Here is an 11,634-nt window from a genome sequence, read left to right on the forward strand (position 1 = left end):
TAATGGCGCTTCTGGTTCTTAAGAAAATATGTACATGCTTTTATTCTTTCAGTTCAGGTTTAAAACTTCACTCTACTTCAGTGCCAGGCTGCTTTAGAACCTCCTTTGAATCCAGGTGGAAGTAGGGAGGAAGAGGACATGAGGAAAGAATGCCTGTACATTGATAACAAAAACTTATATGTTGTTTTCAACATCCTCTACATTATGAGGTTAAATCTTGCCTTCCTAAGAGTCAGGGAACTCAACCTCTAAAACATCAGAAGGTTCTTAAGACAAAATAGCATTTCTCCAAATAGAGAAAACATCTAATTCCATGGTAAAATAAGTCGACTGGCAAATTTCCTTTTAAAAAAGTAATTCTTGTTACTATTTATATAGTTGCAGAAATTAAAGAGATCATATCTATTTCTTTCAAATTTGTAACAAAGAAAAAATGCAATTTGGTTCAGCAGTTACCTTGCCGATCCCACAAATTGTCATACCCTCTCTCTTGCCCCATTTTCCTTTGTGGAGTCTGTTTCTTCTTTTGGAGTAGACACATCTCCTTAATCACTAATCACTTTTTCCTCCCTCTCTCTATGGTTCCTGTTTATGTTTAAAGATTTACTTACTTTTTGAAGACCTTTATATCCACATGTTCTGCTTTCCCCGGTCCTATTTTAGCAACAACCCTGTTTACTGTAATTTTAATTGTTTCCATTTTCTCTTAGTAGAGTGTAGACTCTATCAAGGCAGGAAAATCATGATTTAACAATAGTGGGTCATTAAACCTAACATAGCTTTAAAATATATTTGCAAGTAGAAAATGTTTGTTAAATAAATGCATTTTTAAAAAAGCAAATTATTACTCCTGTGATCAACTTAGCCTAGAAATGAAACTTTTTCACTTGGGCCTCAAAATTTGGTACACACATGTAGGCTTGTTGTATTTGTTGTAGAATTTTACATATCTAAATTGGGAGATAAAAGAGGAAGAAAGTAATGGGGTAGTAGGGAAATCTGACAAAAGAAATATGAAAACTCATCATTTTGCAAATTAAATTTACCTCTTTATTATGAAGCAGGAATGAATCATGCCAGAATACCCCTTCCAAATTTTCTTACCTTTATCATTTCTCTTTTCTAATTTCAATGTACTATAGAAGAAAATACGACAGGTTTATATTTATTTCTTTTCTAACAAATGACATTGCTTTAGTTTTCTCCAGAAATATTGCTGTTGTCTATTGACAAAACATTTTTTAAAGGAGAAATTACTTATTAAATAAGACATTGGATAAATTAAAACTCTGTAGTGCCCATTTTTGCTTCTTGAGATTCTCATGTGATTCACAAACATGGTCTAGATACGTATTTGCATTGAAATCAAATCTAAACTTCTAAATCCTAGATAGTTGTGCTCTTTTTATGATTGAATGAATGGATTTCCCTTTTTCTTTCATAGAAGAAACCCTAGCAGATATAGGTTCAGATACTAATAAAACAAACCAACACAATCAAAGTAAATTTAGAGATGTTTACCCGTCCTGTATACTTTTTTTTTTTTTTTTTTTTTTTTTTTAGGTCCTAGGAGAAGGTAGATTCCAGGTACACAAAAATGGAGAATTGTAAGCTAAGGTTCTGTTATAAATATATACATATTTTCTTTAAACCCTTTAGGTCTAAAGAGTAACTCTAGTTTTTTAAAAAAATGTTATACGAAAACTGAGTTGAAAACTACTCTAGGAAAACATTTTAAAAGTTATTGTTGGCTGGTAGGAATATGGGGCGGAGTTGTTCTTAGAGAAATGAGAGCAGCAATAAAAAGGAAGCTTTAAAAAAAGCTTGTCACAGGGCAGCATAGTTCCAGAAGACAGTACTGACCAAGAAGCAGAAAAGCAAGATGAATGATGTGAAACTTGCTGTCTTGGGTGGTGAAGGAACAGGCAAATCTGGTGAGTGGTGATGTCTTCTGTGTTATAATAGAGTACAGAAAGAGTGAGAAACTGACATGTTAACCATTAACCATGTATTTTATATATATTTCATATAATGAAAATACATCTATAATAACATCTCACTGGGATGATAGGCACATTATTTTTCATCAGGAGTTTCCATTTTTATAGGCAAGTAACTGTTTATAGAATATATAGGCAGGTATAGCAAGATAAATATCTGAAATGTTAATTTGTATATTATTCTACTGATGTTTACAATTCATAGGAATAACAGGAAATTTTTACATCACTATCCCACCTACTTCTCCCTTCAACACACCTGCCCTCATACCTACTAGTTGCCAAACAATGGCCTTGATAGAACTCATCTGCTCTGAAACTAGGGTAGGGAGATGTTTGGAGATTTGTGGATTATATTTTAAATACAGCATTACTGAGATGAAAGAACTTTGCGGGGCATGGCTTGGTGGATGTCCTGGAACTGAGCAATAATGTGCTCTAACTTTGGAAGTCATGTTTTGTTTTGTTGTGTTTTGCTTTGGTCTTGGTCACATTATAATGGTGGGATGCTACCAATAGGGCCACTTGAGCCTAAAGAATCATGACATCTTAACTGGCCAAACCCAGGAGCTGTGACATGATGAACGGACACCGGAGGTTCTTTTTCTATTTCCTGGATTTGTAGGTCCCTACATCCTTAAATAACTGCAAATACTTGGTAGTGTCCTTGTGACTATTACATATAGCACTTTGAAGCCAGACTGAATTTGATAGAGAAAATAAACAGATGTCAAACTTCTTGCATCTCAAATATGAGAAATCTATTTCTGTTACAAAAGGTAAGTGGCCTTATGTTTTTGCGGTAATGAATTAACTGCATAGTGATTTAGATGTGCAGCGCTTTAAGATCACTTCCTTTCCAGTTTTCTAATCATTTGTTTGTACCATGGAAATATTGTTAACTACTATTTAGGACAGAATTTGGTAAAATTGTAAAGTCTTTATTAATTCTTGAATATCTTTTATTTCAGAACTAAAAACTCATGCACATAACCAAATTTTCTGTTTCATAAAATATAACAGCCTTAAATCTAGGTTGTTTGCTTTGCAGCTCTTACAGTGAGGTTTCTTACTAAGCGATTCATTGGAGAATATGCTTCTAATTTTGGTAAGTCACTACTCTAGACATTTTACCTTAAAATTTTAACATCATAATTAAATCCCACTTAAGTACAGAGATGCATTTTGATAGACTATACCATTTTTATGCGTATAAAACTGTTTGTTTATTCACATATTCTGATTAGAAATGTCAAAATAGGTACTTGGATTAAATGTTCTTTTATGGTAAAATTCACCCAATTTGATGTTAAGACTGGTTTCAAAGTCTGGAACTGGAAAAACATTAAAACTGAGATCCTCTCTTCAAAATATTGTAGAACATGTAACTGAATATTTCTTGTAAGGTATAAAACAACTTTGAAATTAAGTCAACATTCTTTAAAAAATAAGAAAATTGATACTGAAACCACAACAAAGGAATAAAGTTTACTGTTATTGTAAAACCATAAGAAAATAGGAAAATTATGCCTTGATTAAACATTATATTATCTAAGTAATTTATATAAATGTAGAAACATTTAAAACACATGCCAGGGCATTTTGATAAAATTTTGAGATTATTTCATGAACTATTCTGTAAATTTGTTTGACTAGAATTAGCATAATATATGGGAAACAGTACAACATAAAAAGTGAGAAATTTTGCCATAATTTCGAGCATATTTTTGGCTCACCAATTAAATATGATGGTGCTAATATCTTGCCTCATTGAAGAAATGAGATGAGGAGATGATTTTTTTTTAAATAAGGATAGTAGATTACAGAAAATATAAAAATTGGGAGAAAGGAGAATGTTTTGTTGATTATTACTTAGACTAAGGGAATTTATGATTGCAAGTGTGCTTTTCCATGAGAAACAAACAAAATCTTTAGCATTTAATCATGAAGTAGCATAATCGGAGTATCTCAGAAAATAGCTTTAATATATTACATTGTGTTTTTCCCTACATGAATTCAACATGGTATTTCAGTCCATATGACATTATGAACATTTTAGGGCAAGAGCCTGAAAACTGATTATAGAAAGCTCAAAACATAAAAAGAAAAAATTCCTGTTGTTTCATTTGTGAGGGCAACGACATCAGTCAAAAATGTCAACATAACATACAAGTTAGGACTCGAGCATAAGAAAATGTCCCAGAACTAAAAAATAAAACAAACACAGAATGATACACCATCCAAATAACAACAAAAGCCCTCAACGTAAACTTTGATATAGTATAGTTGTATAAACTAATGAAATGTTTACACATTTCTGGCTGTTACATCTCAATGTAAGAGACCTAGAGGCATTTTTGGAAAGCCAACCAAATGATCAAAAGCTCAGTAACTCAGAGGGCAAACTAGCCAAAATGATTCCACTTTGTATATTAAAACTAGAAGGGGAAATAATACAATTCTAAAAATGTGAGAATTGATGACACTTGCTGGCAGTTTTTGAGATTTGAGAGTGAATAATTTTAGTTGACTAGAAGGAAATGATGTGGTTTGGAGTCAAGAATAAACCTATAAAGTTTAGAAGAACCTGACTGAAAACATAATTTAAGGTTTCATGAAACCGTAACAAATTTCGTTAAATATAACCTGGTAGGAGGTAAGAAGTCAACCCTAATCCTCTGAGAGAATTTGATCAGATAAGTGATGTGATCTGGCTACAAGGTTCACTTTTACTTCTGTGTTGAGAATACTCTAGAAACAGGAAGGGTGTTAGAGGAAGGATGGAAACAGATGACTTAGAAGGCTTTGTGATAAATTAGGCAATTAATGATGGTGGTCTAGACCAGATTGTTAGCAATGGAGATGGTGAGATACAGACAAATTCAAAATATATTTTGAACATAGACTAAAAGAATTTTAGAGTAAATTTTAGAATAAATATGTGACATAAGACAAATAATCAAGGATAATCCTATTTTCTTTTTTTACCTGAAAAACTGCAGTTATGGATATGCCATTTAACAAAATGGAAAATTGTAGAAGATGCAGCCTTTGCAGGGATATCAGGGGTTCAGCTTGAGGTGTGTTAAGATTGAGATATCTATCAAGTATCTAAATGGAGATGTCCAATAGTAAGTTATTTGTGTCTGGAGTTCAGGGATGAGGTCTGGGCTTCAGACGTAAGTTGGGTTCATCAGAAATAATTGGCATGTGATGGCTGGGAACTAGAAGAGATCTGAAAAGGAATGTAAGAAGAGAAGAAATCTATGAACTGGATCCATGTTTGAGATGCGAGAAGTCAGTGGGGGCAGGGAGAGGTGAACAAAAAAGATTAAGACAGAACAACAAGGAATTAAAAAACAAACAAAAACTGGAGACAGTGTTGCCTTGAAGGTCATGTAAAGGAAATACTTTAAGGAGGCAGGAATGATCAACTGCATTAAGGCTACCAATAAGGCAAATAAAATCAAGATAGAAAATTAACCATTAAGCCATAATACATTTAAGCTAGAAGAAATTTTTCATGTTTGTAAGATGTGGCTAATTATATGGTAAAGAGGAAAAAATTATGATATATAAGAGGGAAGTAGAATTGCTGAAGCCATGTCTCTCAGCGGGTGAGGAGAAATCATCACTAGCTGAGAATGAATGGGTTTACTTTAGATAGGAACACAGATGTTCCACGCACAGTAATAGGATGGAATATAAATATATGGGCAAAAAGGTATGTAGGTGAATATAGATAGTGGTGAGATTCATTTGTAAGAAACATATCTGCCAGGCGCGGTGGCTCACGCCTGTAGTCCCAGCACTTTGGGAGGCCGAGGCGGGCCGATCATGATGTCAAGAGATTGAGACCATCCTGGCTAACACGGTGAAATCCCGTCTCTACTAAAAATACATTAGTTGGGCGTGGTGCCACACGACTGTGGTCCCAGCTACTCAGGAGGCTGAGGCAGGAGAATGGCATGAACCCGGGAGGCAGAGCTTTCAGTGACCCGAGACTGGCCCACTGCACTCCAGCCTGGGTGACAGAGCGAGACTCTGTCTCCAAAAACAAAAACAAAAACAAAAAAACAAAAAACCAAAAAAACGTATCTGAGTAAATACAACAAATACATGCTTTCGGTTACCAGCAATATAAAAAGGGCACAATACGATTCCACTAAAATGTGAGTGGTTGAATTTATCAGACTATGATTCAGATATGAGTTCACATTCAGAGTATTTTCATACTGACAGTGAATATGCAACATTTTTACAGAATCTATCTATAACAAGCACTTGTGTTTGGAAAGGAAACAACTAAATCTGGAAATATATGACCCTTGTTCTCAAGTAAGTAAAACAAAACACCTTTTTTTATTGATTTATTGATTGACTGATTTTTAAATAATTATGATTTTGAAGATTATATGGCAGTAAGTGAAAAAAGTGAAAAGTTGCAGTGTTAAAACCAAAGTTTCTTCTCATTTTAATTATTAAAAATTTAAGAGATTATTTTCTTGTGTTGTTAATTCCATTACCTGGCATCTCTAAGTTCATGTCAAAAATTGTATCACAAATATCTTTAAAATTGCAACATTAGGCTGTTTCTATATTTCTATCAGCTCACAGTGTCACTGTCAGAAGATAATAGTTTATTGGCTTATCAATTCACTTTTTATTTTCAACTAAGTTGCACTTATAACTAACCAGTTGTCAATAGAACATAATACATAAAATAGATTTTCAGTACAAACCTGCTTGTCTATTCATATGGGAAAACAGTTAAAATGGGATTATACAAATAAGAGAAAAATGACCCTTTATTCAGGATTTCAAAACAACTATATGAGACAGATCATTTAGGGTAAATAAAAATATACCTTAAGTATTTAGCTAAACCTTTATAATATTTTTTATTTTTATTGATTTAAATCTAGTACCAGAAATCAATAGATATTCCACTCACTGACAGATAAATGATATATATTCACAACAAATATGTGGGTATTAGTTCAAAAGACAATTATTGTAGCTCATCAAATTTTCTGAAAAAGTGGAGATGTTTTCTTCTAGAAAAGTTATAAAATTAGATAGATATAACTTTATTATAGTTCTGTTTTACATTTAATCACTTTTACTTAAAGACAAAGAGTAATAAAGAACTATATTTTAGAAAATATCAGTATTTAACATATTGATGTATCTTCCAGCNTTTTATTTTTATTGATTTAAATCTAGTACCAGAAATCAATAGATATTCCACTCACTGACAGATAAATGATATATATTCACAACAAATATGTGGGTATTAGTTCAAAAGACAATTATTGTAGCTCATCAAATTTTCTGAAAAGTGGAGATGTTTTCTTCTAGAAAAGTTATAAAATTAGATAGATATAACTTTATTATAGTTCTGTTTTACATTTAATCACTTTTACTTAAAGACAAAGAGTAATAAAGAACTATATTTTAGAAAATATCAGTATTTAACATATTGATGTATCTTCCAGCTGAAGTGGGTCTCCATTAGTTGACTGTTTAAAGTATAAAAACACAGGTATTAGATCCCAACCACTCTTAATGTACTTGGTTTATCTTCAGACACAGAAAGCAAAATTCTCCCTCACAAGTGAGCTTCACTGGGCAGATGGGTTTGTTATTGTGTATGACATCAGCGATAGGTCTTCGTTTGCTTTCGCGAAAGCACTGATCTACAGAATCCGGGAGCCACAGACTAGTCATTGTAAAAGGTAAGGAAGGTATTTTTCATTCCTTTCTCCTTTCTTTTTAGTAAATCATCATATAGCTGTAAGCATCATTAGGAAGGGTTTAATACAGCCTTCCAATTACAAAATTTAACAGCCCTGAACAATTCAGCTTCCCATTCCACAGGAGTTACACATGTAGTAAAAGGAATAAGATGAGAATGCTTTATATCCTGGCTGCCATAAACAGTTACTTGCCCTGAGTAAATGGCTATTTTACAAGACAGCTTCTATTGTTAACATGACACTCACTTGCAAAATAATGGTCCTTTGTATATAAGATAGTTCTCTTTCCAACCTTTTCTTTCCATTCTCACAAAAATGTTAAGGATACTAAATAAATTCAGATTTATTACGTTTGGCATCCCGTGAAATCCAATTCCTAGTCACTGAGTTGTTCAATCTATCAAAGCAAAATAGACGGAATAATCAAACTGTTTACAAATTCTAAATATGAGAATACATTTTTCTCCATTTTACCTGCTAAAGGGCTGATCAACAATTCCTTAGTCTTGTCTTGACACAAGGAACTATGAAAACATGATTGTGCCTTAAGCTGTTGTTTCATTAGTAGATAAAAGTTTAAGCATCTGAGTTTCCAATTTAAGTTTTCCCCATTTTTCAGTCATTTTGGCCTTTTCCATTTGAACTATTTTTGCTCAATGTTCTGATTGTAAAGGAGTCTTCCTGCTTTTAACTAATTTAGCCCTTAGAATCTAAATAGTATTCTAATCTGGTAAGTAAAAAAAGCACAATATTACTGAGAATTGGTATATGTACTTTTAGTATCTATTTTAAATGCCCACTATAAAGAAATCATGGGATAATAATTGATAAAGTATTTCCCTGGAGTTAGATGATGCACATTCTTGCTTTCCTTTGATTTGGCCTAAGTAAGCCACTTTAATCTCTAGAGCTCTTTTTTCTAATTATTTAACTGGTGGCAGCAGGATAGGAGAAATAGATGAGATTTTACTAAGGCGTCTCATAGCTCTTATTTCCTATAATATTACTGATATTTTAGAACTCCATTGTTTCAATCATTAAATATCTTATATTTAAGCATCATGATGTAGGTAAGGGACAGGAATAAAATTCTGACATTTCTTCAAAGTAATCACTCAAGAACACTTAAAACATATTGAAAGTATAAACATTTGTATTGGACATTTTTCAGGAAATATTTCTAATTTATTGACTAATTATTTGAATGCTTTCAGTTCTCAATCTGTAAAAAGACTAGGAAAGCAAAATGTATCACTATTTCATTAAATTATATCTGATATTTGTGGCCCACCCTTGAAAACCTATGTATATATCCTTCCTCATTTACTGTTTTCAATAATTTTATAAACTAGACTTAAAAAAGACCTTAGTAACATTTTTAAAAGTTCACCACACATTGTCATTTGAATGAAACCAACTTTTAGTGGAATCGGGGCCAGTAAGAGTTGAAGACTGACTGTGTGCACCCATTTTTTCCTTGTAGTAGATATCTTTGCAGTGTTCTATGCCTTTTAAAGCCTAGTGATTTTAATATATTCTTCAACTCAAACTATTTTTGTATTGTTTCATTATAACCAAGGAGGACATATTGATGTCTGCAGACACATTTTATCTTAACAAAGACACATTTCTTAAACAGGAGAGTTGGACAAGTTCATGAGATTATACAATTTTCTCTAGAGCATGTTATAATGGATATTAGTGGAGCAAAAAACAGCAATAAATATTGAATATTTTTGCTTATGAAAATTTTATCTAAATTGACTGTTCAATTATAGTAACTGTATAAGTAAAGAGACATTTGCTAGCTCTTCCCTTACAATTGATAAGGAACATGAAAAGTAACACTTAGTCAGCATCTTTCATTGCCTGGGCCTGTGTTAGGTATTTTTATATACATCATTTAATGTATACAGTCTCCATGAGCTCTAATGTCTGAGAATTCTGTGTGAAGATTATTTTACCATTTTTAAAACTTTGAATTTAGGTTCGGGGTAGATGTGCAGGTTTTTTACACAGGTAAACTTGTGTCATGGAGATTTGTTGTACAGATTATTTCATCACCCAGGTGTGAAGCCTAGAACCCATTAATTTTTCCTGATCCTCTTCCTCCTCCCACCCTCGACCTTCCAATAGGCACCATTTGTGTTGTTCCCCTCCGTGTCTCCATATGTTCTCATCATTTTGGTCTCACTTATGAGCGAGGACACGCAGTATTTGGTTTTCTGTTATTGGGTCAGTTTACTAGAGATAATGGCCTCCAGCTCCATCCATGTCCCTGCAAAGGACATGCTCTCTTATTTTATTTTTTGAGACAAGAGTCTCACTCTGTCACCCAGGCTGGAGTGCAGTGGCATGGTCTTGGCTTACTGCAACCTCCGCCTCCTAGGTTCAAGTGATTCTCCTGCCTCAGCCTCCCAAGTAGCTGGGACCACAAGCGCCTACCACCACACCCGGCTAAGTTTTTGTGTTTTTAGTAGAGGTGGGGTTTCACTGTATTAGCCAGGATGGTCTCAATCTCCTGACCTCGTGATTGGCCTGCCTCAGCCTCCCAGAGTGCTCGGATTACAGGCATGAACCACTGTACCTGCCCACTCTCATTCTTTTTTATGGCTGCATAGTATTCCATAATGAATATGTACCACATTTTTACATTAAAGGAAACTGAAAGTGGGAAAGATAACAATCATATTTTGGTTAGTAGACAGCACCAGAATTCAGTAATAGGTTCATGTTACTTCAAATCCTCTGCTTTAAGAGCTTTGTTGCTTCTGTGCTATTTACATTTTATCTAAAATGATTTTAAGTAATTGGGGCTATGTGTAACAATACACACACATGACCATAAGTAACACACATACACACTATTTTTTCTTTGATTTATAATCCTTTGGCTATAAATCTGTTTTTTTAAAAAAAGTTGTTAAAACAATCTTGCTAAAAATTGTGTGTCTCTCTTTCAGAGCTGTGGAATCAGCAATGTTTTTGGTTGGCAACAAACGAGATCTTTGTCATATGCGAGAGGTTGGCTGGGAAGAAGGGCAAAAGCTGGCACTGGATAACCGATGCCAATTCTGTGAACTGTCTGCAGCAGAGCAGTCTCTGGAGGTGGAAATGATGTTTATCAGAATTATCAAGGACATCCTGATAAACTTCAAACTCAAAGAAAAGAGACGACCCAGTGGATCTAAATCAATGGCCAAATTGATCAATAATGTATTTGGAAAGAGAAGGAAATCTGTTTAGTAGACATGAAATGACTATGAACCACAGCTGTGTTTTCAAACATGCAGTTTGCCTTTTTGGTTGTTTTATCCTGTTCACTGTCCTTCACACAGAACCTTTCATTTATTATACAACACTGCACTCACCCTAACCTACTGGTGGACAGCTATCCAGTTTGCCTTGCCAAATATACTCTGCTTATGTGAATTTATTAAACGACCATGCCATAGTTTGTGGTTTACCTTTATTTTACATAGTTCTTTTGAATGAAATGGGTACTTACATTCATACAGTTAATAGATTACAGAGCTTAGTTTATCAATCTATGAAAGTTCTTGATTTATTTAATAGAATTACATGCATTTAATTTAAAGGTGTCTTTACAATAATTCAGTAGCTTACATAGTATTATGCATATTTTGTAATAAAACTTAGACCTTAAGCAAATTCCTTCCCCAAGAGTATATATATTCTGGAGTTGATCTGATGAAAAAGTCTACCCTTCTTCATTTTCATGTATCACGCTATGTTAGCAAGGGTCATTGTCACAGATATGTTAATTTATAGAGCTAAGGTCATTTTCAGATCAAAAGATTTAGAAATTCATACATCATAGGGCAGACAGAAGTAAAAACTTGTTGGGGAATTTA

General features: G+C 33.4%; 1 protein-coding gene across 2 annotated transcripts; it reads left to right on the forward strand.

The window, feature by feature from the left end:
* Positions 1–1,834: 1,834 nt before the first annotated feature.
* RERGL (RERG like) lies at positions 1,835–11,213 on the forward strand. Of its 2 annotated transcripts, none has more exons than XM_017888629.1 (5): positions 1,835–1,934; positions 3,052–3,108; positions 6,265–6,338; positions 7,590–7,738; positions 10,723–11,213. In XM_017888629.1, the coding sequence occupies exons 1-5, from the start codon at positions 1,883–1,885 to the stop codon at positions 11,003–11,005; spliced, it is 615 nt and encodes a 204-aa protein (XP_017744118.1). In that variant the 5' UTR covers positions 1,835–1,882; the 3' UTR covers positions 11,006–11,213. The 2 variants fall into 2 exon arrangements, with proteins under 2 accessions (XP_017744118.1, XP_017744119.1); XM_017888630.1 differs by lacking the exon at positions 1,835–1,934 and adding an exon at positions 2,372–2,779.
* Positions 11,214–11,634: the final 421 nt, after the last annotated feature.

The sequence above is a fragment of the Rhinopithecus bieti genome, unplaced genomic scaffold (genome assembly GCF_001698545.2).
Source record: "Rhinopithecus bieti isolate Rb0 unplaced genomic scaffold, ASM169854v2 scaffold_15769, whole genome shotgun sequence".
In the NCBI taxonomy this organism is placed as follows: domain Eukaryota; kingdom Metazoa; phylum Chordata; class Mammalia; order Primates; family Cercopithecidae; genus Rhinopithecus; species Rhinopithecus bieti.